This window comes from Pseudochaenichthys georgianus, chromosome 1, assembly GCF_902827115.2.
Source record: "Pseudochaenichthys georgianus chromosome 1, fPseGeo1.2, whole genome shotgun sequence".
NCBI lineage: Eukaryota > Metazoa > Chordata > Actinopteri > Perciformes > Channichthyidae > Pseudochaenichthys > Pseudochaenichthys georgianus.
In genome coordinates this window covers 45,445,792-45,473,552 of record NC_047503.1, presented here as the reverse complement: position 1 = coordinate 45,473,552, position 27,761 = coordinate 45,445,792, and the positions used below count along the sequence as shown (strand labels likewise).

General features: G+C 43.3%; 2 protein-coding genes across 2 annotated transcripts; one reads left to right on the top strand and one right to left on the bottom strand.

Annotated features, from left to right (window-relative positions):
- The first annotated feature begins 151 nt into the window (after nucleotides 1–151).
- Nucleotides 152–19,681, top strand: hyls1 (HYLS1 centriolar and ciliogenesis associated). Its single transcript, XM_034089186.2, is given in 13 exon segments — nucleotides 152–364; nucleotides 1,115–1,268; nucleotides 1,473–1,580; nucleotides 4,088–4,161; nucleotides 6,953–7,170; nucleotides 9,314–9,369; nucleotides 13,636–13,796; nucleotides 13,899–13,944; nucleotides 14,030–14,056; nucleotides 14,059–14,083; nucleotides 16,040–16,121; nucleotides 18,491–18,517; nucleotides 19,460–19,681. Coding segments are annotated over 13 exon segments (1,143 nt in total). The 5' UTR covers nucleotides 152–331; the 3' UTR covers nucleotides 19,592–19,681.
- On the bottom strand, nucleotides 19,604–27,761 carry mrpl4 (mitochondrial ribosomal protein L4). Its single transcript, XM_034089320.2, has 10 exons — nucleotides 27,578–27,761; nucleotides 26,975–27,051; nucleotides 26,592–26,595; nucleotides 23,359–23,531; nucleotides 22,488–22,539; nucleotides 22,278–22,395; nucleotides 21,200–21,306; nucleotides 20,975–21,084; nucleotides 20,831–20,904; nucleotides 19,604–19,874 (listed from the first exon to the last, which is right to left on the bottom strand). Exons 1-10 carry the CDS (start codon nucleotides 27,623–27,625, stop codon nucleotides 19,729–19,731), a joined length of 909 nt encoding a protein of 302 aa, XP_033945211.1. The 5' UTR covers nucleotides 27,626–27,761; the 3' UTR covers nucleotides 19,604–19,728.

The window sequence follows — 27,761 nt, the reverse complement described above, 5'->3', positions numbered from 1 at the left end:
TCAGCAACTCATATTTTTACTTAAGGTACATTTTAAATGAAAGACTTTCAATGAAAATTGAGCATATTTACATTTGTGGTACTGATACTTTCCTCACCTGATTAAAGGGCAAAACGGCTCCTGCTGCACTACACTCTATTACCGCTAAGTGGCGCCAGAACTTATCCAACCACTAATAAGCACACCGAAGAAGAGAGATACCGGAAGTTGTGTGCAGGAGGCGTCGTTTTTAAAGTTAACGGCTGTTGTTGTCTTGGAGCTGCGGTCCGACCTGTAAACAATAGCACGAAACTAACTACTAATACACTTTCCAGTGATGTTATCGTGATGGATGGACTATAGCAGCAAACCGACTCCAGTGCAGGTGAGAAACATACATTTCAAACGTGTTTTACTTCTTAAAATGTGTTAATATTTACTGTATTAATGAATGCTAACTGTTAGCCTAGCTAGCTACCGGTCCGGAAGAAATACAAACAAATCCTCGTTAGAAACGCTGTCACTTAAGGGTTGTCTTCATTATTGACAACACAATTACAGCTATAAAACACACATGTACTGTTACGTAAAATGCTTTCTTCTACTGGAAATTCGGCTTTCAGAATAGTTACAACTTATGTTATTGAAATAGCAGCTGAAAAACGCTCGAGTTTCACCGCGGCTGTCAGCTGTTCAAACAAGACGAGATGGCTAGTGGGCTACAACAAAATTAACATATTTAACTTTGATTTAATTGTAATACACGTTTCAAAATAATGCCGAAGTAACAACATACTGATACCGGTTAGTGAAAACCATGAATTAATGCTTTCACAGACAAGACGACGGGCGAAAAACCTTTTAAAATGCGTGTTATTTCCCCTTTGAGATGTAGTGGAGTTGAAGTATAGTAAGAGTATCTCAAAATTGACCTTAAGTAAATGTCCTTAGTTACTTCCCATCTCTGCAACTGACTGTATTAACTTGAGATAGCAGCTGATAAAGTGTTAAACACACTATATTATTATTAGTTGCTATTCATTTACCTCGTGATTGATTGAGCTCTTGGAGAATGGCAAAGCACGTTCATTCTTCTTTCAATTCTTCAAATCTCATTTACATTGTTTGAATATAGTTTTTTACCTTTTTAGATTCGGTGCTTCCTCCTCGGCTTGAAGCGGATCACACCATGGACCACCTGGATTTCTCAGAAGAAGAAATCCAACAACAGCTGGCGGCCCTGGGATACAAGAACATACCGAAACACAGACTGCGAGAATTCAAGCAAGGTTAGACTCTGAAACATACATGAAGCGTATTTAATAATGTTGTATCGAATGTTTTGAATGTAGAATATTGGTCATTGTCGGATCAACATGAACACGTCTTCATCTCAACAAAAGATATAAGACATTGGAGGAAAGAGTTTGACATTATTGATGTCCATGTTTTAACTGGTTTAAAGGTTTCCATTCTTCTTTGTGTCATGCCAGATCTCGATGAACTAGTCCGACATGGAGAATGGAAGACTCTGGCCCCCTCCCCTCAGACGAACCCCTCCACTTCACAGCCGAGTCCTCCTGCCTTCACCAAAGAGAAAGGTCCGAGCTCTTATCTCCTAAAGGTCTTCTGCTTCCCTCCGCCTCACTGCACCCCCCTTCTGTTTAACCACCACGGGGTCTAGAGCCTTCAGCCGCTCTGCACCCCCCTTCTGTTTAACCACCATGGGGTCTAGAGCCATCAGCCGCTCTGCACCCCCCTTCTGTTTAACCACCACGGGGTCTAGAGCCTTCAGCCGCTCTGCACCCCCCTTCTGTTTAACCACCATGGGGTCTAGAGCCTTCAGCCGCTCTGCACCCCCCTTCTGTTTAACCACCATGGGGTCTAGAGCCATCAGCCGCTCTGCACCCCCCTTCTGTTTAACCACCACGGGGTCTAGAGCCTTCAGCCGCTCTGCACCCCCCTTCTGTTTAACCACCATGGGGTCTAGAGCCATCAGCCGCTCTGCACCCCCCTTCTGTTTAACCACCACGGGGTCTAGAGCCTTCAGCCGCTCTGCACCCCCCTTCCGTTTAACCACCATGGGGTCTAGAGCCTTCAGCCGCTCTGCACCCCCCCTCCGTTTAACCACCATGGGGTCTAGAGCCTTCAGCCGCTCTGCACCCCCCCCTCCGTTTAACCACCATGGGGTCATGAGCCTTCAGCCGCTCTGCACCCCCCTTCCGTTTAACCACCATGGGGTCATGAGCCTTCAGCCGCTCTGCACCCCCCTTCCGTTTAACCACCACGGGGTCTAGAGCCTTCAGCCGCTCTGCACCCCCCTTCCGTTTAACCACCACGGGGTCTAGAGCCTTCAGCCGCTCTGCACCCCCCTTCCGTTTAACCACCACGGGGTCTAGAGCCTTCAGCCGCTCTGCACCCCCCTTCCGTTTAACCACCATGAGGTCTCGAGCCTTCAGCCGCTCTGCACCCCCCTTCCGTTTAACCACCACGGGGTCTAGAGCCTTCAGCCGCTCTGCACCCCCCTTCCGTTTAACCACCATGGGGTCTAGAGCCTTCAGCCGCTCTGCACCCCCCTTCCGTTTAACCACCACGGGGTCTAGAGCCTTCAGCCGCTCTGCACCCCCCTTCCGTTTAACCACCATGGGGTCTAGAGCCTTCAGCCGCTCTGCACCCCCCCTTCCGTTTAACCACCACGGGGTCTAGAGCCTTCAGCCGCTCTGCACCCCCCTTCCGTTTAACCACCACGGGGTCTAGAGCCTTCAGCCGCTCTGCACCCCCCTTCTGTTTAACCACCACGGGGTCTAGAGCCTTCAGCCTCACTGCACCCCCCTTCCGTTTAACCACCATTTAACCACCATGGGGTCTAGAGCCTTCAGCCGCTCTGCACCCCCCTTCTGTTTAACCACCACGGGGTCTAGAGCCTTCAGCCTCACTGCACCCCCCTTCCGTTTAACCACCACGGGGTCTAGAGCCTTCAGCCTCACTGCACCCCCCTTCCGTTTAACCACCACGGGGTCTAGAGCCTTCAGCCTCACTGCACCCCCCTTCCGTTTAACCACCACGGGGTCTAGAGCCTTCAGCCTCACTGCACCCCCCCTCCGTTTAACCACCACGGGGTCTAGAGCCTTCAGCCTCACTGCACCCCCCTTCCGTTTAACCACCATGGGGTCTAGAGCCTTCAGCCTCACTGCACCCCCCTTCCGTTTAACCACCACGGGGTCTAGAGCCTTCAGCCTCACTGCACCCCCCTTCCGTTTAACCACCACGGGGTCTAGAGCCTTCAGCCGCGCTGCACCCCCCTACCGCTTAACCACCACGGGGTCTAGAGCCTTCAGCCGCTCTGCACCCCCCTTCCGTTTAACCACCACGGGGTCTAGAGCCTTCAGCCTCACTGCACCCCCCCTCCGTTTAACCACCACGGGGTCTAGAGCCTTCAGCCTCACTGCACCCCCCTTCCGTTTAACCACCATGGGGTCTAGAGCCTTCAGCCTCACTGCACCCCCCTTCCGTTTAACCACCACGGGGTCTAGAGCCTTCAGCCTCACTGCACCCCCCTTCCGTTTAACCACCACGGGGTCTAGAGCCTTCAGCCGCGCTGCACCCCCCCTACCGCTTAACCACCACGGGGTCTAGAGCCTTCAGCCGCTCTGCACCCCCCTTCCGTTTAACCACCACGGGGTCTAGAGCCTTCAGCCGCTCTGCACCCCGCCCCTGGAACCCCCTCCCACCTGACATCCGCAACACAGACTCTCTCCCCATTTTCAAATCACGTCTCAAAACACGTCTTTTCACACTCGCATATCCACCCTGATCGTTATCCATCACACATCCTCTAATTGTCTCGTTTATGTTTCTTATGCCGGTGTTATGTATCGTGTATCTTGTTTTTGACGTGTTTGTACGGCGACCTTGAGAGCCTTGAAAGGCGCCTATATAAAATAAATGAATTATTATTATTGTCTCACTGTGGGATAATTATAATCACAACATCCGTACTTTTACAAACCTGCTCTCTAAACAAACAAAAAGGGCAGCAATCAAGTCTAAAATCTTTAGCCACAAAAAAGTGAATGTTAATTGGTGAATGATTTGATTGTCTTCACAGTCAGTAATTGCCACTTTAAAGACTCCAGGGAAGGGTTCTTCTTACATCCTGGTCCAGCAGAACGTGACAGACAGGTGAGTGTTATACTCTTACTCTGTAATATTCCCACAGTGTGGAAATGTGGGTAATATGTACGTATATATATATATATATATATATATATAAGGGGGTGTACAGGTTTGTATGTATACATATCTACATATATCCTGTATATTTGTATACTTCGGGACGGTGAGAAACAGCAACCCGGTCTGTTTCTCACCGTCTGTATGATTTTAAAAATAAGAATACAGTATATCCTATCGTGATGTGAGTACTATGAATACTATGATGGTGTATATCATGGGAGGGTTTGTTTTATTTTTTTGACAAAATCAAAATGGAGACAAGAGTAACATTTAGCTGTGTGTGTGTGTGTGTGTGTGTGTGTGTGTGTGTGTGTGTGTGTGTGTGTGTGTGTGTGTGTGTGTGTGTGTGTGTGTGTGTGTGTGTGTGTGTGTGTGTGTGTGTGTGTGTGTGTGTGTGTGTGTGTGTGTGTGTGTGTGTGTGTGTGTGTGTGTGTGTGTGTGTGTGTGTGTGTGTTGTGTGTGTGTGTGTGTGTGTGTGTGTGTGTGTGTGTGTGTGTGTGTGTGTGTGTGTGTGTGTGTGTGTGTGTGTGTGTGTGTGTGTGTGTGTGTGTGTGTGTGTGTGTGTGTGTGTGTGTGTGTGTGTGTGTGTGTGTGTGTGTGTGTGTGTGTGTGTGTGTGTGTGTGTGTGTGTGTGTGTGTGTGTGTGTGTGTGTGTGTGTGTGTGTGTGTGTGTGTGTGTGTGTGTGTGTGTGTGTGTGTGTGTGTGTGTGTGTGTGTGTGTGTGTGTGTGTGTGTGTGTCTGTGTGTCTGTGTGTCTGTGTGTCTGTGTGTCTGTCTGTCTGTCTGTCTGTCTGTCTATGTGTCTGTCTACGTGTCTGTCTGTCTATGTGTCTGTCTGTCTGTCTACGTGTCTGTCTGTCTATGTGTCTGTCTGTCTGTCTACGTGTCTGTCTGTCTATGTGTCTGTCTGTCTGTCTACGTGTCTGTCTGTCTATGTGTCTGTCTGTCTGTCTACGTGTCTGTCTGTCTATGTGTCTGTCTGTCTGTCTACGTGTCTGTCTGTCTATGTGTCTATGTGTCTGTCTGTCTACGTGTCTGTCTGTCTATGTGTCTATGTGTCTGTCTGTCTACGTGTCTGTCTGTCTATGTGTCTGTCTGTCTGTCTACGTGTCTGTCTGTCTATGTGTCTGTCTGTCTGTCTACGTGTCTGTCTGTCTATGTGTCTGTCTGTCTGTCTACGTGTCTGTCTGTCTATGTGTCTGTCTGTCTGTCTACGTGTCTGTCTGTCTATGTGTCTATGTGTCTGTCTGTCTACGTGTCTGTCTGTCTATGTGTCTATGTGTCTGTCTGTCTACGTGTCTGTCTGTCTATGTGTCTGTCTGTCTGTCTACGTGTCTGTCTGTCTATGTGTCTGTCTGTCTGTCTACGTGTCTGTCTATGTGTCTGTCTGTCTGTCTATGTGTCTGTCTATGTGTCTGTCTGTCTGTCTATGTGTCTGTCTGTCTACGTGTCTGTCTACGTGTCTGTCTGTCTGTCTACGTGTCTGTCTGTCTGTCTATGTGTCTGTCTGTCTGTCTATGTGTCTGTCTGTCTGTCTATGTGTCTGTCTATGTGTCTGTCTGTCTGTCTATGTGTCTGTCTGTCTGTCTGTCTATGTGTCTGTCTATCTGTCTGTCTGTCTATGTGTCTGTCTGTCTATGTGTCTATCTGTCTGTCTATGTGTCTGTCTACGTGTCTGTCTGTCTGTCTGTCTATGTGTCTGTCTATCTGTCTGTCTGTCTATGTGTCTGTCTGTCTATGTGTCTGTCTATCTGTCTGTCTGTCTATGTGTCTATGTGTCTGTCTATGTGTCTGTCTGTCTGTCTGTCTACGTGTCTGTCTGTCTATGTGTCTGTCTGTATGTCCGTCTGTCTATGTGTCTTTGTGTCTGTCTGTCTACGTGTCTGTCTGTCTATGTGTCTGTCTGTCTATCTGTCTGTCTATGTGTCTGTCTATCTGTCTGTCTGTCTATGTGTCTGTCTGTCTGTCTATGTGTCTGTCTATCTGTCTGTCTGTCTATGTGTCTGTCTGTCTGTCTGTCTATGTGTCTGTCTGTCTGTCTGTCTATGTGTCTGTCTGTCTGTCTGTCTGTCTATGTGTCTGTCTGTCTACGTGTCTGTCTGTCTATGTGTCTGTCTGTCTGTCTGTCTATGTGTCTGTCTATCTGTCTGTCTGTCTATGTGTCTGTCTGTCTATGTGTCTATCTGTCTGTCTATGTGTCTGTCTATGTGTCTGTCTGTCTGTCTGTCTACGTGTCTGTCTGTCTATGTGTCTGTCTGTATGTCCGTCTGTCTATGTGTCTTTGTGTCTGTCTGTCTACGTGTCTGTCTGTCTATGTGTCTGTCTGTCTGTCTATCTGTCTGTCTATGTGTCTGTCTATCTGTCTGTCTGTCTATGTGTCTGTCTGTCTGTCTATGTGTCTGTCTATCTGTCTGTCTGTCTATGTGTCTGTCTGTCTGTCTGTCTATGTGTCTGTCTGTCTGTCTGTCTATGTGTCTGTCTGTCTGTCTGTCTGTCTATGTGTCTGTCTGTCTGTCTTTCTATGTGTCTATGTGTCTGTCTATCTGTCTGTCTGTCTATGTGTCTATGTGTCTGTCTTTCTATGTGTCTGTCTGTCTATCTGTCTGTCTGTCTATGTGTCTATGTGTCTGTCTGTCTGTCTATGTGTCTGTCTGTCTGTGTGTCTGTCTATGTGTCTGTCTGTCTAAAGTAGAGGCCATCACATGTGATAAATACATTTCTGTGTATATTCCCCCAGGTTCTGACCACCTGTGAGAACAGAGACCCCCGACAGGGCTGCAGTGATTCTTACGCTCGGCACTCGGTGTCTCTGAACCCCCGGCGGCCCGCAGGAGCTCCGGGTCGCCTGCAGGAGGAGGAGGATCCTGATGAGACCCTCCACCCCCCCCTCACTGACAGCCTCTCCTCCACCCCCGACTCCCACCGGGGACACTTCATCAAGAGAAAAGTCCTCAGGTCATTTGGGTTAATATGTGTTTGTTTATTTAACCGTTTTCAGACATTATTTAGTTATTTGCAAATTAATTATGTTTGTCATTACATCTATTAAAAAAAATAGGAAAGAAGAATCAACAAATGTCATAAAAGTCTAAGCAACATCTGACCATGTTCAAATATAAATAGCACATGGCAAAACTGCAACTTTTTGCCTTATTTGAATACATACAACTTTTTAATGACTTGCTGTACTATGACATGTATTTACTTTTTTAAACATATATTTTTTAATAATTATATGACTTTTTAATTGTATATTTTAATTAAGGCTGTCAAATGATTAACATTTTTAATCACAGCTTAAAAATTAATTAATCAGATTAATCACCATTCGAACTATGTCCAAAATATACCATTTATTTATGTATATTGTTGGGAATGGAAAGATAAACGAAAGAAGGCGGATATATCCATTTAACACAGTATGTATGTTTATTATAACATTTGTCTGCGTGTCAAAATGAAAGACAACCCACACACCTATCAATCATCAAACCGTGGGGTCTTAATTCATTGCGTGTTGATTTCTATCAACGGGGAGTACTTCAGGAAAGTCGACAGAGGGGGGGGGGGCTAGTGGAGTACTTCAGGAAAGTCGACAGAGAGGGGGGGGGCTAGTGGAGTACTTCAGGAAAGTCGACAGAGGGGGCGGGGCTAGTGGAGTACTTCAGGAAAGTCGACAGAGGGGGGGGGGGCTAGTGGAGTACTTCAGGAAAGTCGACAGAGAGGGGGGGGGCTAGTGGAGTACTTCAGGAAAGTCGACAGAGGGGGCGGGGCTAGTGGAGTACTTCAGGAAAGTCGACAGAGGGGGGGGCTAGTGGAGTACTTCAGGAAAGTCGACGGAGGGGGGGGGGGGGCTAGTGGAGTACTTCAGGAAAGGCGACAGAGGGGGCGGGGCTAGTGGAGTACTTCAGGAAAGTCGACAGAGGGGGGGGGCTAGTGGAGTACTTCAGGAAAGTCGACAGAGGGGGGGGGCTAGTGGAGTACTTCAGGAAAGTCGACAGAGGGGGGGGGGGGCTAGTGGAGTACTTCAGGAAAGTCGACAGAGGGGGCGGGGCTAGTGGAGTACTTCAGGAAAGTCGACAGAGGGGGGGGGCTAGTGGAGTACTTCAGGAAAGTCGACAGAGGGGGGGGGCTAGTGGAGTACTTCAGGAAAGTCGACAGAGGGGGCGGGGCTAGTGGAGTACTTCAGGAAAGTCGACAGAGGGGGGGGGCTAGTGGAGTACTTCAGGAAAGTCGACAGAGGGGGGGCTAGTGGAGTACTTCAGGAAAGTCGACAGAGGGGGGGGGGGCTAGTGGAGTACTTCGTGACCACAGAGTGTGAACGTTGTGATCAGCTGTTTTAGCGCAGTTCTCCAGTGAGGGGGGGAGTCTCCCTCCGCAGCCGGTTGGCGTAGTTTTGGCACAGTTCCGTTGTACAGACCGACGTTAACAGCAGCCCTGTCTGTGCACACGGAGACCGACTCTGTCGTCCGGTGATCTAACCGCCTTCTGGAAAAGCTTCACAAGTACGTCGGTACGCAAATGCGCTTTGTGACACAAGTGACGGTACGCATTTCAGATTACATAACCTGCGTACCAGTTATGTGCACCCCTGTACCACAGCCATATTATTACTATTATATGGCTCTGCCCTGTACTACAGCAAGAGTATTCTCCGTCGGGACTTCCTGCAACAACACCACGCCGTTATCAAAGATGTTCTATTGAGAAGACGATCACTACGTGACAAAAGTTTTCAAAACCGTGGCTACTGAAATCAATCTTACTAACTGCTGTCGGTGCAATTTACTCCGCGAGTTGGCAGACTTTATTTTGCTTACTTTAACATCATTGTTCATGGTGGGGCTAAGCCATTTCTTGGTATGGGTGTAGCCTACCCCAGCCATACCCTGGCGCTGCCACTGGTGGCACGTATGGGGCGGGCCATTCTGCACATGCGTTAAATGCGTTAAATATTTTAACGCAATTAATTAAAAAAATTAATTGCCTCCGTTAACGCGATAATTTTGACAGCACTAGTTTTAATATATAATGACATTTTAGTGACATATTTTATGAATTCTAATCATACGTTTAATGTATTTTTTCCCACCTCTAGGAAACATAAAGGACAATCGCTCGTCTGCGATGAATCGATCTACAGTGAAGACTCAGGTAAAATAGACTTCAATCAAAATGTTATTTGCTATCTATTTTGATTCAAATCTAAAGGTTATTTATACATGTAGTAAAGTAGATATTTCACAAAACAATCGCAAATCAAATCTTTATTTTCCCACAAGAAGGAATTATTTAATGGTAACATGAAAACATAAAATAAAACAATCAGAAATACTTTGTATTGCTCCCTAACTAGTGAAATACACCGTATACATTTACAGCTGAGGGAAGGGGCCGATAAAAGATAAAGTAAGTAGGCTAACATATTAAGAATAAGGTGTAAACGCGTGTATTAAATGCGAAAAAGGACAAACTCATGATAAATACATTTATAAAAGCATATGAGAAGTGCGTGAACAAACGACAACAGCAAGTAGTTAAAGTACAAACGGCAACACAAACTATTTAAGGTGTCGTGAGTAAATACATCCCTGGGTCATCTTCAATCCAATGGACTCGAATAAAAGGAATAAACCCTAAAGACGCAGGGTGTAATCCCTTCAGCCACCAGCAGTTGGAGCTGTTGAGGGGGAAGAAGCTTAATCCTCTTAGCTCCTCTGCTAAGCCTCCACACACCAACTCTCCTCACCAGGAGGGAAACATGTACAAAGTGTACGGCACTCAGTGGGAAGGAGAGAGCAGCGACGACAAGGACTCTCTCAACTCCTCGTTTTGGTCCGATGGAGAGCGAGAGGAAGACGAGGAGGAGAAAGTGGAACGAGCGATCGGCAAGGAAGACTTCCAACCTGCTGGAAAGCACTCTCACCAGGAGGAAGAGATTGAGAGAGTGAAGAACGAGGAAGACTTCCAATCTGTTTGTGATGCAGAGGAAACGTACCGGGAGGAAAAGGACACGATTAAGAGAGTGACAAGCGGCAAGGAAGTGTCCAAATCTGTCAGGCATGCAGAGGACTCTTACCAGGATTCCTCAGAGAAACATGAGGAAGTGCAAAAGCGTGAGGAAGACTCTGATTGTGTTGGGATTAAGCAAGGAGGTGTCGAGAAGGAGTCCAAACTTGTTGGCGATACAGGTGATTCAGAGGAGGAGGAGGAGATGAGCGAGGAAGACTACGAAAGTGTTGGCGACGCTGAAGACTCTTATCAAGAATCCTCAGAGGAGGATGAGGAAGTCCAAAAGGAACAGTGTGAGGAAGACTCTGATTGTGTGGGGATTAAGCAAGGAGGTGTCGAGAAGGAGTCCAAACTTGTTGGTGATACAGATGATTCAGAGGAGGTGATGAGCGAGGAAGACTACGAAAGTGTTGGCGACGCTGAGGACTCTTATCAAGAATCCTCAGAGGAGGATGAGGAAGTCCAAAAGGAACAGCGTGAGGAAGACTCTGATTGTGTGGGGATTAAGCAAGGAGGTGTCGAGAAGGAGTCCAAACTTGTTGGCGATACAGATGATTCTCTCCAGGAGAATTCAGAGGAGAAGGAGATAAGCGAGGAAGACTACGAAAGTGTTGGCGACGCTGAGGACTCTTATCAAGAATCCTCAGAGGAGCAAGAGGAGGTAAAGATAGAACGGGTGATTGACAAGCAAGAGTCTAAATCTGTCAGGCACGCGGAGGAGTCCTACCAGGATTCCTCCGAGTGGGAAGATGAAGACTCTGAAGTCGTTGCCACCGCGGAGGACTCTCACCAGGAGGAAGAGGATACATTTAAGCGAGCGATCGTAAGGGAAGAGTCCGAACGTGTTGGCGATGCGGAGGAATCGTTCCAGGATTTTTTTGAGAAGGGAGAAAAGTTAGACGTGAGCGAGGAAGACTCTGAAACCTGTGGCGATGCAGTCGAGTCCTCCCGGGAGAAAGAAGGGAAGGTTAAGCCACCAATTTGCAAGAAAGTGTCCAAAGCTGTCGTGGATGCAGAGGACTCTTTCCACGAGACTTCAGACGAGGAAGACTCTGACACCTTTAGCGATGTCGATGACTCCTACCACGAGACTTCAGACGAGGAAGAAGACCAGATAAACCAAAGGATCGGCAAGAAGGACTCCAGACCTGTTGACGATACAGAAGACTCTCACCATGAAGCGTCGGAGGATAATAAGGTAGAGATTGCCGATGCTAAGGACTCGCTTCACGTGGCTTCGGAGGGGGAAAAGCCACAACTGAACAATCAAGCCCATCGGGAGAGTTTTTATGGTGGAAGTGACGAGGATGATGAGGATGAAGAAAGTTGTTCCTCTGATAGTCCAGCTCCAAGTCTCATGACCTCTGATTACGGCACCTACAGACCGGAGGATCAGGAGGGAGGAGAGTTCGGAGACGACCAAACCATCGCAGAGTTCGATCAGGACAGTCGGGGAGATCTGTCCGAGGAGAGAGGTGAGGAAGAGGACGCAGGGTTTGACATCGAACCCACCAACGAAGAAGACATCGAGACTCGTCCACCGAGTGCGTTGGCGGACACCGAGACGGAAGCTAACGTTGGGAATAATGGCGATTTGCAAAAAGAAGTGGACGTGAAACTCGACGGAGATAAAGCCCAGAAATGTGAAGATTATCGACATGCGGCGATTGACCATGACGTGACAAAATCAGAGGAACAACGTTACAACACTGTAGATGGAGACGGATTGGATGGGAATGGAAGTGATGATGATGATGCAGAGAAACAAAGTGAAAGGCTAGAAGAGGAAGAAGGGCAGGACGTTACGGAAGAGTCTTCTAGCAACAAAGACATCAAGTTCATCGACTCTAAAGTGGATTTCAGCCGGATGACGTATGACGAGATGTGTGCGGAGTGGGAGGGAAACCTCAGACACACGAGGGGTAACGGGAAACCTGTTCATACGCATCGATGCAATCTGGCTGCTCATCTGAAACATTGTGAAAATCGTGTCGTTCAAATTTAAGTCTGAACGACAATCAAAGGGGAGGGGATTATTGTCAAAGTACAATTCATAATTTTACTTTGTCTTGCTACAGTGCGTATTTTACAGATTTAGGAAAACATCATATTTTTGGTAGAAATCAAATGCAATTAATATTTTAAAATGATACGTTTTTTAATATCGCATAATATAGCAATTGCATTATTAGTCCAAATAATTGCTATGATAGAATTTCCTATAAAACTATACTGTGACGTGCTTTAATGGTGTTTATTTATTGAAATGCCAATAATTTCTTTACAAATATTATACACTGACTTTTTTAATAGATTTGTTTTATATCAAGGGATAAAATAGGAAACTCTGGGATTATAAATAAGTAAGTAAGTAAGTAAAACTTTATTTATATAGCACCCTTCTCAACACGGATGTACAAAGTGCTTTACCGTACAGTACACAGTACACAATTCACAGTACAACTATGAAATGTAGAATAAAAGGGATAAAAATACATAGGATAAAACATACGACAAAACACCAATAAAAAAAGACAGCCACTAACTCTCCTCCTCCCCCGACGACCCGAAGGCCTGTCGGGAGAGGTGGGTCTTTAACGGCCCCTTAAAAATCTCTATTGAGGCCGAGGTTTTTATTATCTGGGTGGGTTTGTTCCAAAGCCTTGGGGCCACCGCCTCAAAGGCACGGTCCCCCTTAGTCTTTAGCCTGGTTCGGGGCACCCTTAGGTGGCCTTGCTCAGAGGACCTCAGGGCCCGGGTTGTGATGTGCGGGTGGATCAGGTCATTGATGTAGGCTGGGGCTTGGCACCTTAACTTCAAGGGATAAGAATCGACTTGCATTTTCACATCCCTTTCTAACTTAAAATAACAATGTCTACAATGTGTCCGTCAAATGATATTATCTTTCTTCAAACTAATGATTCAGGTCCGTTTGATTCAGAAAATGTTACGAGAAAGTTAACAGGCGAGTAACCAGCGCAGGATCAAAACCTCCGGACTAAAATCAAGACGAGTTTACTTATTAAGCTCATTTCCCTTTAGGATAAATCATAGAAAAGTCATTTAGCTAATGTCGAAGGTACAGTTTCTGTCTCAATATTCTGTCTCAAGAAAACTACATATGTTTCGTCCCCATGGCGATGTAATGGTTAAAGGACATGCAAAACCAGCCATTTTTATCGCTATCTCCGACTTTTATTTTTGTACTCTATTTTATATTTAATTTTTTGATTTCTTATTATTACAATTATTTGTTTAATCTCTCAAAGTGTATCAGTATCCCTTGTTGTGAAGCACTTCGAGATTTGTCTTGGCAGATGAGAAGCGCTATATAAATTAAATATATTATTATTAAAACAAAGCCAGTGAATCCTGCTGACGATATTAAAATGTTCCGTTTGCTTTCAGACGCCGCGAGCTTCCTGGAGGAGCGTCTGGCCGATCTGCGTTTATCTCCGTCGGCTCAGAGAGACTTTGACACGGAGAACGAAGACGGTCAGAGCGAACCTCAGAGCTCAGACATGGAGGAAGGCTCTCTGAGTGCCTTCGAGTCCTACATCAGAGGCATGGTGGGTAATGTCGTCTCCCAGAAGGACATGGCAAACGAGGCCTGTTAAAAACGTCTTAATTTGTACCTAAATGTGACTTTATCGTGGTTTCTTTTTGCGCAGACTCGGGCTAAAAGTGACGGTGACCTCAGACCCAAGCCCAAATCCTGTAAGCCGACAGAAACGCAACGTACCAATTCATATTTATGTTTTAATGACTGTTTTATAATTGATCGTATGTTGGGATGTTTCAGTCATCAGACCGGTGATGAGTCAGCAAACTATAAGAAGACGGACCCGGTAGCCAAGTGAGTTTTACACATGATAAAATACACGTATATCCGTTTGGAAATAGCAATATCGGTCAGAATATTCTCAATTTACTTTGTTTATGGATTACACAAGATACTAAAGGGATTACACAAGATACTTAACACATCCACGAGATACTAAAGGGATTACACAAGATACTAAAGAGATTACACAAGATACTAAAGGGATTACACAAGATACTAAAGGGATTACACAAGATACTAAAGGGATTACACGAGATACTAAAGGGATTACACAAGATACTAAAGGGATTACATGAGATACTAAAGAGATTACACAAAATACTAAAGGGATTACACAAGATACTAAAGGGATTACACAAGATACTAAAGGGATTACACAAGATACTAAAGGGATTACACAAGATACTTAACACATCCACGAGATACTAAAGGGATTACACAAGATACTAAAGGGATTACACAAGATATTTAACACATCCATGAGATACTAAAGGGATTACACAAGATACTTAACACATCCACGAGATACTAAAGGGATTACACAAGATACTAAAGGGATTACACGAGATACTAAAGGGATTACACAAGATACTAAAGGGATTACACGAGATACTAAAGGGATTACACAAGATACTAAATACATCCACGAGATACTAAAAGGGATTACACAAGATACTAAATACATCCACGAGATACTAAAGGGATTACACAAGATGCTAAAGGGATTACACAAGATACTAAAGGGATTCCACGAGATGCTAAAGGATTACACAAGATACTTAACACATCCACGAGATACTAAAGGGATTACACAGATACTAAAGGGATTATACAAAATACTAAAGAGATTACACAAAATACTAAAGGGATTCCACGAGATACTAAAGGGATTACACAAGATACTAAAGGGATTACACAAAATACTAAAGGGATTACACAAAATACTAAAGGGGATTAGACAAGATACTTAACGCATCCACGAGGTACTAAAGGGATTACACAAGATACTAAAGGGATTACACAAGATAACTTAACACATCCACGAGATACTAAAAGGGATTCCACGAGATACTAAAGGGATTACACAAGATATTTAACACATCCATGAGATACTAAAGGGATTACACAAGATACTTAACAACATCCACGAGATACTAAAGGGATTACACAGATACTAAGGGATTACACGAGATACTAAAGGGATTACACAAGATACTAAAGGGATTACACGAGATACTAAAGGGATTACACAAGATACTAAATACATCCACGAGATACTAAAGGGATTACACAAGATGCTAAATACATCCACGAGATACTAAAGGGATTACACAAGATGCTAAAGGGATTACACAAGATACTTAACGCATCCACGAGATACTAAAGGGATTACACAAGATACTAAAGGGATTCCACGAGATGCTAAAGGATTACACAAGATACTTAACACATCCACGAGATACTAAAGGGATTACACAAGATACTAAAGGGATTATACAAAATACTAAAGAGATTACACAAAATACTAAAGGGATTCCACGAGATACTAAAGGGATTACACAAGATACTAAAGGGATTACACAAGATACTAAAGGGATTACACAAAATACTAAAGGGATTAGACAAGATACTTAACGCATCCACGAGGTACTAAAGGGATTACACAAGATACTAAAGGGATTATACAAAATACTAAAGAGATTACACAAAATACTAAAGGGATTCCACGAGATACTAAAGGGATTACACAAGATACTAAAGGGATTACACAAGATGCTAAAGGATTACACAAGATACTAAAGGGATTACACAAGATACTAAAGGGATTACACAAGATACTAAAGGGATTACACAAGATACTAAAGGGATTACACAAGATACTAAACACAGCCACGAGGAGATACTAAGGCATGCTCGATGGCTGTTGGACTCGTGCTGGGCTCATAGTTGACTCTCTCTCCTCTGCAGGTACTTCCACTATAAGCAGCTCTGGGAAATGTTCAAGCTTCCAGGCGAGAGCGACAGGAGGGCGATCCGCATGGAGATACAGGTAGAAGAATATCTCAGAAAGTTACCAAATATTTACTTTCAGTGTCCTTTTAAACAAATACATACTTTTCCAAACTCAAATATTTCCTTTATGCTTTTCTTGGTCAAGTTTTTACAAGTTGTTTTATTTGTTGTCTAGTAATTGTTACACAAGGAGCCACAGTGAAGCTTATTAATAATATCTTTATAGTACTAATTCCACTTGTACTTGATTATTTCCATTGTATGTAACTTAATCCTTGTTCTACTCCACTTCATATATTGTATACATATTGTACTTTATACTCTACGACAGAGTATTAGGGCCACACTTGGAAGAAAAGAGAATAAAGTCGTAACATTACGAGAATAAAGTCAAAGTTACGAGAATAAAGTCGTAGTTTCACAAGTGACTTGAGAAGCGGACTTGAAGGAGATGGCTGGTTCTGGCCGACTACATTACATTACATTTAGCTGACGCTTTTATCCACAGCGACTTACAATAAGTGCGTTCGACCAACAAAATACAAACTTGAAGAAAACAGAATCATAAAGTACATCAGGCTTCAAAGAGCCAAGTATTTCAAGTGCTACTCAACTGGCTTTAGATAAGCCAGTCCTTTATTAGTATATAAGTGCTTTGTTAGTAATTCTATCGCTCGAGGTGGAGTCGAAAGAGATGAGTTTTCAGTCTGGAAGGTGTGTAAGCTTTCTGCTGTCCTGATGTCAATGGGGAGCTCATTCCGATTCCACCACAAGGCTATCGTTCGACTCCTTCTGGATCCAAAGCCTTGATTACAAGTCTCATCGTTTCTTGTGAAACAACAAATCCCCTTTGAACAGCTCGTAGACGTGACCAACGGTAGCCTTGTAGTCGGCCAGAACCAGCCTCCTGCAGAACAATCTCCTCCAAGTCCGTTTGGTTCTTTCTTCGAAATAATAGACATAGTTTCTTGCACAACCTTTTCAAAGTTCTAATACTTATGATAATCTGATGCTGAAGTGCCAAAAGATTAACTGTTTCGTTATTTGAGAAACCAAAACTTAAGTACTGCTTCACAAGATGCTCCACATTCCTCATTGTATTGCAGGACGCTGCTGTTGTCTCCTTCTCAAGTCACTTCTGAAACTACGACTTTAATCTCGTAACTATGACTTTATTCTCGTAACATTACGACTTTACTCTCGTAATATTACGACTTTATTCTCGTAACTATGACTTTATTCTCGTAATATTACGACTTTATTCTCGTAACATTACGACTTTACTCTCGTAATATTACGACTTTACTCTCGTAATATTACGACTTTATTCTCGTAATATTACGACTTTATTCTCGTAACTATGACTTTACTCTCGTAATATTACGATTTTATTCTCGTAACCATGACTTTATTCTCGTAATATTACGACTTTATTCTCGTAACTTTGACTTTATTCTCGTAACATTACGACTTTACTCTCGTAATATTACGACTTTATTCTCGTAACCATGACTTTATTCTCGTAATATTACGACTTTATTCTCTTAACTATGACTTTATTCTCGTAATATTACGACTTTATTCTCGTAACTTTGACTTTATTCTCGTAACATTACGACTTTACTCTCGTAATATTACGACTTTATTCTCGTAATATTACGACTTTATTCTCGTAACTATGACTTTATTCTCGTAATATTACGACTTTATTCTCGTAACTATGACTTTATTCTCATAATATTACGACTTTATTCTCGTAACTATGACTTTACTCTCGTAATATTACAACTTTATTCTCGTAACTATGACTTTATTCTCATAATATTACTTTACTCTCGTAACTATGACTTTATTCTCGTAACTATGACTTTATTCTCGTAATATTACGACTTTATTCTCGTAACTATGACTTTATACTCGTAATATTACGACTTTATGCTCGTAACTATGACTTTACTCTCGTAATATTACAACTTTACTCTCGTAACTATGACTTTATTCTCGTAACTATGACTTTATTCTCATAACATTACGACTTTACTCTAGCAACTATGACTTTATTCTCGTATTATTACGACTTTATTATAGAAATCTCAGTTTTTTTAGTGTGGCCCTAATACTCCGTCGTAATACTCCACTACATGTATCTGACAGATGAAATTACTTTTCAGGTTTAAAAAATGATATCCCTCCAGTGTAGGTTAATTTACTGAAGGGCAACGTGTTCCCACACTTTAACTAAAACCCCTCTCTAGGTGGAGATCGCATTGTTGACTTTGTAGAGACAAGAGGTTCTCACAGGACAAAGCTACACACATATGATGTAGACCGAAATACCCAGACACTGAACACTCCTGCTACAAATCGCCTGTTTATTCACGAAGCTTTCCCATGTTTTGCTTTCAGGAGCAACTCGCATACCAACCTCCAGCGGTGAGTACTTCCTCAAACATTCTCTATGAAGCTGCTCGGGGGAAACAAAGTTGAGCCAAAATGAGTTGTCAAAGGCTGGCCTGTAGTCTTTGACTGCTGTATGGTGTAGGTCAGGGGCGTCCAACTCAAACACACAGTGGGCCAAAATAAAAAAAAATGGGTACTGGTGGAGGGCCGGACTGGTTCAATGTTTATTGCAAAACTTATTGCACATATTAAACCTGGAACTAACAAAGCTTATATTATTGCCTATAATAAAAACATTAAATAATCAGGTGCATTCATTTCTTATGGCTCTATCTGCAGCTTCTCTTATGATTACATTTTCCCACAGGCCAACAACAGCTTCAACAAAACTATTCCCCTCAAAGAGAAACCAAACATGCCCTGCTGTCGTGAGAGACAAAGTGCAGAAGGAAGCATCCATTGAGCTCAGGTTGCTGCTCTGAGATGCTAGCTCAGACACTTGGCATCTCATCTCGGGGGCAAGGTCATCAATGTGTGGGCTCAGGCTCTGAGCGGAGGAGACCCTCAGGGTGGAGGGAAGGTGTGCGTGCAATATACCGGCGGGCCAGATCTAATAATTAGAAATTATCCTGCGGGCCGAAATTAAATCCACCAAGGGCCTGATTTGGCCCCCGGGCCTCGTGTTTGACACATGTGGTGTAGGACATTTGTTGTTGAATGTTGCTATTTGGCAATGAAAACATTTCAAATGTAGCGTACTGTATGGAACTACAGCAATACGCCGATGTTATATACTCTGATCATTTGCCCAAAAACCTGTTGTGTGATCAGCTGTATCGAACCTCAAATCAAATACACTAGATATACATATATCAGTTTAGCTCAATTGTCTTCCCTGGACTGGAACCTTTCAGAATGGATCCCCATGAATGTAAAACTAAACTTAGTGTTGTTGTTGTTGTTGTTGTGTTGCAGCCTAAACCTCGGAGGGTTTTTGTTCCGAACTCCTACGTGGTGCCGACGGAGAAGAAGCGCTCGGCTCTGCGATGGGAGATCAGAACCGATTTAGCCAACGGGCTTCTTCCTCACGGATTCAGCTACAGATGAAACGCCTGCTGCTTTTTCAATACAACTTTTTTTTATTACAATTGGCATTATTTATTGTTTTTGTGTGACATAATAAACACATGAAGAAGACATGTCTCTGTTGATGTGGGGTCTCATGGGAGGTCTCATGGGGGGTCTCATGGGAGGTCAGAGTACGGCAGGGAGAACGGGTACAGGGACATGAAGCGCTCGTCGTGCCAGAGCAGCTTCTCCTCCAGGAACCTGACGGTGTTCAGAGTCAGGACGAGGGCCTCGTGCTTCAGCATGCTGTGCACGTTCAGACCTGGGGAACAAAGCACCTGCTGGTTTAGTTGTTTACAGCAGGGGTGTCCAAACTACGGCCCGGGGACCAAATGCGGCCGACGGACCATCTTGAATCGGCCCTCAGCAAATTATAAAAGTATAATGGAATATGGAAATGAAACTTGTCTTATATTGTACAGATATATCACACGGTAGTATTCATGTTAATAAGACCACTTCAATTCAAGTTGGAGAAATGTTCTAACATCTTAGTTGATAAGAAAAAAGCCCAATAACTAACTGAAATAAAACCTTCATATTTCCCCTTATTATAATCACTGAGGCTTCTGTTTTAAGGGACGAGCTGCCAACACTCAAGCATCATTTTTATTCGACTACTAGTGGATACTTTGTATTGTACATATAAAAACACTAATCATGCAGTACTTCACAAGGTAACTTAAATTGGCTAGACCTTTTAAATACAATGTAAATGCTCATACATGTGTTGGTTAGTTTCTTTAAAATATTGAAGTACATTTTGCTGATATTGCAGGACCTTTAATCCTAGGTACTTTAACATCTTCAACATCTGTACTTGCATACCTTGTTCCTTCTACAGAAGTGTAAGTAAATTACTTCATCACACATCTTAAAGGTCCCGTGTCATGGCCATTTCTAGTGATCATAATTCCATCGTTGAGGTCTACGAGAATAGATTTACAATGTTCCAAACTCACATTGTTTCTCACAGCATCTCTGTATCGTGTGTGTGTTCTCTCTCTGTCCGACACGCCTTGTTGGAGCTCTGATTTTTAAGTGGAGCTTCTTTCAGAGCAAATGTGTCCTTGTTGAAGTCTTGTTTTCAAAGCCAACAGTCGGTGGGCATCTATTGGTCGATATGTCTTCAGATCAGACTTCAGCTCCATGCAAGAAAGCTTCACAGCTATAAAAGTGAGTTGTATCGCCTCTTTAATAACGCTGCGGATAACTTACCCAGAGCAGGAATAATGTTCACTGTCTTCAAGTTAGCCGTCGCCCGGAGGATGTTCTCAGAGAAGTCTTCCCCTCTGAAAGAGAACCGGAGGGTCAGCGATGCACGACCACTCAAACAACTGTGTTAAAGATGGAGATACTCACACGTCTACGATCAACACGGACTCCCCCCAGTGTTTGTGTTTGATGAGGTCCAGCAGGTACTGAGGGTCGGGGGAGGGGAGGTCCAGAGAGTCCACCACGTACAGGTAGTCCTGCAAACATACACAAGTTCAACATGAGGGCAACGCTGCAGAGAAAAAGGCTGAAAGTATTAGAATAAATAATCTGTTGTTTTGTTGTTGTTGTTGTTGTACACATTTTCCTCACCTGAGTCATCTTGGAGCTCAGAGCCACTTTGAGTCCCTGCACTCGGACCTTCATGGGCAGCATGTAGTAATAACTGGTGGGGCCTCGGGGTCCGTTAGCCACGCCGCCTGAACAGAAACACACACCATCAGACTCAGGTGTACTTTAAAGAGTCCTCTCCTGCTGATGTTCAGGTGTATATCAGTATGTAGTGTCTCTACTTTAAAGAGTCCTCTCCTGCTGGTGTTCAGGTGTGTATCAGTATGTAGTGTCTCTACTTTAAAGAGTCCTCTCCTGCTGGTGTTCAGGTGTATATCAGTATGTAGTGTCTCTACTTTAAAGAGTCCTCTCCTGCTGATGTTCAGGTGTATATCAGTATGTAGTGTCTCTACTTTAAAGAGTCCTCTCCTGCTGGTGTTCAGGTGTATATCAGTATGTAGTGTCTCTACTTTAAAGAGTCCTCTCCTGCTGATGTTCAGGTGTATATCAGTATGTAGTGTCTCTACTTTAAAGAGTCCTCTCCTGCTGATGTCCAGGTGTATATCAGTATGTAGTGTCTCTACTTTAAAGAGTCCTCTCCTGCTGATGTTCAGGTGTATATCAGTATGTAGTGTCTCTACTTTAAAGAGTCCTCTCCTGCTGATGTTCAGGTGTATATCAGTATGTAGTGTCTCTACTTTAAAGAGTCCTCTCCTGCTGATGTTCAGGTGTATCTCAGTATGTAGTGTCTCTACTTTAAAGAGTCCTCTCCTGCTGATGTTCAGGTGTATATCAGTATGTAGTGTCTCTACTTTAAAGAGTCCTCTCCTGCTGATGTTCAGGTGTATATCAGTATGTAGTGTCTCTACATGTTTCCATGCTTAATGTTCATACTGCAGCACCTCTTTTCACCCTCTGTCTGAAACCAGAGCCTAGTCTGCTCTGATTGGTTAGGTGTTGTTGTGATTGGTCAACTGCTTAGAGATGTCCTGCCCCCTTAGCCTATCATGTACAATGTGTTGGAGCGCTAGCCAATAGGAGCACGAGTGTCACCTAACCACGATAGGAAGATTTGAAAACATTACATATTAGAGCAGATGAATAAATCCAAGACGGTCACCTCCTCTCCACAACGGCGACCGGATGCTTCCATGTCGAGCTCGTCCGGTTCCCTTCTGGTTCCACGGCTTCTTCCCTCCGCCTCGGACCTCCCCCCTCACCTTAGTGTGCGCGTGGCTCTGAGGGAACAGAACAGCGGTCGGTGGGAGGTCTGTTCTGATATGAAGGACATTCAACACGAACATTCAAATCAAGTGAATCTGGGACTTACGACTCTCTTAAAGTTTCTCTGCCACGTTTCAACCTGATGGAGGATATCGAGCCTGAGGAGGGAAACATAAACTCAACTTCTGTACAATAATGAATATCTGTGGAGGACACAGCAATAATACATGTGTACGAGTTGTGATAAATGACGGATAACACGCCGTTTAATTACAATAAAGCGTACAGAGGTTTTTTTACTTGACGCAATAACAGGAAACTAATGATGACACATTCTGACAAGGAACTAAGGGACGGAGCTGAACACTCCCTCCCGAGGAAACGTTGGATTTCAAAGCCTTTAAAGCAGGGGTGTCAAACTCAAGGCGGGCCACATTCGGCCCGCGACTTCATTTTATGTGGCCCCACAAGAGCTTGCAAAGAATATAATGTTTATTATACGGTTACATGCTACAGAAGCACGTTGCCCATAAACTACATGTCCCACAATGCATCACAAATATGACTTTTTTTCTCAGAATTTGCCTTTTTTTCTTCCAAATATGCATTTTTTCATAGAATTCCTTTTTCTCAGAATTAGATTTTTATTTCAAAATGATTCTTCTATTTCTTTTTTCTCCAGAATTTGGCTTTACTTTTTAAATCATTTTGGGACATACGCACTGAAGAGACTTGCCCTAGACTTCTGCTTCTTCTGACGTAGTTAATTATGAAGTTATTACCCTATCCGATGATAATCCAAAGCAGAGGCAACTATGTAATATAATGCATTATTTTATATATATGATATATTTATATATGTATTTTTATATAGTCTTAAAGTTACAACCGGCCCTTTGAGTGAAACCATAATGCTGATGTGGCCCGTGATGAAATTGAGTTTGACACCCCTGCAAGCAATAATAAGCGAGTTCTACCTAGGACGCACGGCGAAGACGTCGGGGTGGAGCTCGGTGAGACCCAGCGGCTCGGCGTCCAGACGCTCCAGGGTCTCCACCCACGTCTGCAGGGGCCTCAGGTGAGCAGGGACCACAGCATCGCACCTGCTGAGGAGAGGGAGGGGCGAGTCTGGGGGGGGGGGGGCCGCGCCCTGCAGGAGGAAACAGCACCGTCAGAGAAACACATCAACAGGAAGTAGAAAGGAAGCGAGGTCAAAGAAAGCTCCTAAACAGTTAGCGATGATTGAGTCACAGCGATGAAGACAATATGAACTTAATGTGCATTTTAACAGAGGGATAGTTTTGGTGAAGACTGAAAGGAACCACGGGGTCGGGTTAGAATTCGCCAAAGGGGGTTCGCTTAGCATCAAACACCTGACATAACTAAAGGAGACGTTAAGAAAGAAAGTAGAAAGAAAGTAGAAAGGAAGTAGAAAGGAAGTAGAAAGAAAGTAGAAAGGAAGTAGAAAGGAAGTAGAATGAAAGTAGAAAGAAAGTAGAAAGGAAGTAGAAAGAAAGTAGAAAGAAAGTAGAAAGGAAGTAGAAAGGAAGTAGAAAGAAAGTAGAAAGGAAGTAGAAAGAAAGTAGAAAGGAAGTAGAAAGGAAGTAGAAAGAAAGTAGAAAGGAAGTAGAAAGGAAGTAGAAAGGAAGTAGAATGAAAGTAGAAAGAAAGTAGAAAGGAAGTAGAAAGAAGTAGAGTAAAGGAAGTAGAATGAAAGTGAAAGGAAGTAGAAAGAAAGTAGAAAGGAAGTAGAAAGAAAGTAGAAAGGAAGTAGAAAGAAAGTAGAAAGTAAGTAGAAAGAAAGTAGAAAGAAAGTAGAAAGGAAGTAGAAAGGAAAGTAGAAAGAAAGTAGAAAGGAAGTAGAAAGGAAGTAGAAAGAAAGTAGAAAGAAAGTAGAAAGAAAGTAGAAAGGAAGTAGAAAGAAAGTAGAAAGAAAAGTAGAAAGAAGTAGAAGGAAGTAGAAAGAAAGTAGGAAAGGAAGTAGAAAGAAAGTAGAAAGAAGTAGAAAGGAAGTAGAAAGGAAGTAGAAAGGAAGTAGAAAGAAAGTAGAAAGGAAGTAGAAAGAAAGTAGAAAGAAAGTAGAAAGGAAGTAGAAAGAAAGTAGAAAGGAAGTAGAAAGAAAGTAGAAAGGAAGTAGAAAGAAAGTAGAAAGAAAGTAGAAAGGAAGTAGAAAGGAAGTAGAAAGAAAGTAGAAAGGAAGTAGAAAGAAAGTAGAAAGAAAGTAGAAAGGAAGTAGAAAGGAAGTAGAAGGAAGTAGAAGAAGTAGAAAGGAAGTAGAAAGAAGTAGAAAGAAAGTAGAAAGGAAGTAGAAAGAAAGTAGAAAGGAAGTAGAAAGAAAGTAGAAAGGAAGTAGAAAGAAAGTAGAAAGGAAGTAGAAAGAAAGTAGAAAGAAAGTAGAAAGGAAGTAGAAAGGAAGTAGAAAGGAAGTAGAAAGGAAGTAGAAAGAAAGTAGAAGGGAAGTAGAAAGAAAGTAGAAAGGAAGTAGAAAGAAAGTAGAAAGGAAGTAGAAAGAAAGTAGAAAGAAAGTAGAAAGGAAGTAGAAAGGAAGTAGAAAGGAAGTAGAAAGAAAGTGAGGTCAAAGAAAACTATCTGTGCTAAAAAGTGAGCGATGATCGAGTCAGAGCTCGACGCTTCAGATGCGTGGATCTCCCGCTGCGCCGTGACGGCTATTCGTGTTTCACTGTCTTTGCTTTTAAAGGTCATTTTATAATATGTTTCTTAATGTCTCTCTTCTGTAAAGCACTTTGAATTGCCTCGTGTTGAAAGGTGCTCTATAAATAAACGTGCCTTGACGCAGACAGTCAATAGTTTGTGTGTGGCTTAAAGATGAGAGGGAAACGTGTGTGCATTTCCTTGTTGTTGTTGTTGTCCTATAATGTGTCTATTATTGTTCTGTTGTTTACACTGTTATTCTAGTGATAGATCACACCCCTCCAGTTGTCAAGTCTTTACACTGGTTTCCTGTTTGTCAACTAACTGACTTTAAAATACTGCCCTGGTTTATAAAGCCCTGAACGGGTCAGGACCAAAACACACGTCTGGTCTTCTGCTTCACGATGAAGCTGCAGATCTCTCAGGTCGCCTGTGACGGGTCTGCGGAGTCAGATCTTAACATGGACACCATGTACCGGCTTATGTGCGCAACTGAGCCATATAAATAACATGTCCTTGTGTGACGGAGCGACTGACTCCGCCACTGACAGCCGACACACACACACACACACACACTAGGGATGTCCCGATCACCTTTTTTTGCTCCCGATCCGATTCCGATCATTTGATTTTGACAATCTGCCGATACCGATTTTTCCCGATCCGATCTTTATGCAATGCATTAAGAGAAAAAAGGTAACAGATAACGGCTGGTCATCCAACGCGATGAAGTCAGCTATCTTGGCTGTTATTGTGTTGGCCTTTTCTCTGTTCTGGGGCAGTTTCTCTTTCCTTTTGAAAGTCTCTGAAAGTGTCGGTTGTTTCAGTGCCGTTACCCGAGTGGCCGCTGTGTACTCGCCGTGTTGTTGTTGGTTTCTCAGGTAGCGTATTAGATTGGTCGTGTTGAACGTAGCTCTGTTCTTTCCACCACGCGGAACCTCTGCCTTGCAAACATTGCATCTGGCTGTTACACTGCCTTCGCTTTCAATTTCATAATACTTCCAAACTCCTGACATTTTCTCTGTCCCGACTCCCGAGTCACCAGCTGAACGTAGCCTCTCGTTAGCTTGCTGCTACTATTAGACACTGCGCCCACTCTGTTGCCAGCTTTGAGAGGAATAAGCAAGGTCTGAAAACAAGCCCAAAAGAAGCAACACATACATGATGTTGTGTAATTTTAAACCAAAACTAAGGCCTCAGGATGACTTTAAGACGTGAACATGGTCATTTTTGTTTTGTAACGTTAAATAAAAAATAAAAAAAAATAAATAAATAAAAAATCCCGATCCCCGATCTTTTGAAAATCACGTGATCGGCTCCGATCCCCGATCACGTGATCGGGACATCTCTAACACACACCAAACATTTCCTGCTCTCTTCCGTCAAATGAAACATGCAATTTCTTATTTATTTTACATTTGTTTAATTATGGGGAATGATTATGTTCAGAGGGGGTTAACCTGTTTATGTTTGGGTCGGATTCTTGTTGTTGACATGTGGTTTTGAGCTGATTGCGTCACCTGCTGCCTGTGGGAGGGGCCATGGGGTCAAAGGGGACCGTGCTGGTTCCTTGTATGTTTCCGGACGGTGTCGCTCGGAAGGATGTTGCAATGAAGGCAACAGCTGGGACATGTTTGGGAGTTGGCTGCAGAGAAGGCAACCCAGAGCATGTTTACTCTGCTGAGTGATGGACGGCCTGTTTGTGGATTTTATGTTGTTGTCTAACTTGTGCTGGTTCGCTATTTTGTTGTTGTTGCCGTTATAAATAAAGTTTTGGAGCGTAACTCAACCGACTAGGCGACTTTGTGAACAGACAAATAGAACCCGTCACACCTTGCTTTAGAGAGTAGTGGATGTGCTATGTCTATTGGTTAGGGCTGTCCCTGACTATAAACATATTCTTAGTAGTCGTTGTATTCACAGAAGTCTGACTTACTCAACCGGGCAGGATCCACCAGGTTGCTAGGCAGCAGCAGGTTGGGAGGCAGAGCGCTCTCACTGGAGAACGACGAGGCGAACTGAGGACCAGAAAACTCAGAGTTAGTGACTTTAAATAACACACATACGTAAAAGTAAACATACTAAGAACATAACTTGTAAGAGAAGGTAAAAAAAACGATATAAAATAAAAAAATTAACAAACTTAGGACAATGAATATATGACAATTACAAAATACAGCAGAAGTGTAAAGTAACTTAGTACTGTACTTCATTTCTAATTTCTTGCTACTTTGTATTTCTACTCCACTACAACTCAGAGGTAAATGGTGTACTTTTACTCCACTACATTCATAGATCTGAAAAATATTATACACTGTACCAGAGAAGTACTCAAGTACAAGATCAGAGTACTTCTCTGGTACAGTGTATTATATGTCTAAGTAAAGGGCTGTGCAGATGACAGCAATAGTACTGTTGTTTAGCTCGGTTCTGAAGGACAGAATAAAAGCAACAATATAAAGCTGATTAGTGCTTGGAAGGCGGTGTAGGGGCTTCAGATGTACACAGACTGTCTCAGTGTTGCAGGTTAAATGTTAAGCTCACCCTTTTAGCGGCTCCTCTTCCACAAAACACCACCGAGCACCGAAACATGTCCGCTCTGTTGTTCACTGTCACACACACACACCTTAGTTACTCTAAAAGCATTTTAAATACACATTAGATAAACAGAATCCGGCTGTTCGCAGCATGAAAGGTCGTGGTGCTTTCCGTGAGTGTGTTGGCGCTT

Coding starts and splice junctions, on each gene's coding strand:
- mrpl4 (XM_034089320.2), bottom strand. CDS start 27,625: ATGTTTCGGTGCTCGGTGGTGTTTTGTGGAAGAGGAGCCGCTAAAAGG. Junction 22,396..22,487: donor AGAGAAACTTTAAGAGAGTC/GTAAGTCCCAGA, acceptor CTGTTCCCTCAG/AGCCACGCGCACACTAAGGT. Junction 20,905..20,974: donor TCCGTGTTGATCGTAGACGT/GTGAGTATCTCC, acceptor GTTCTCTTTCAG/AGGGGAAGACTTCTCTGAGA.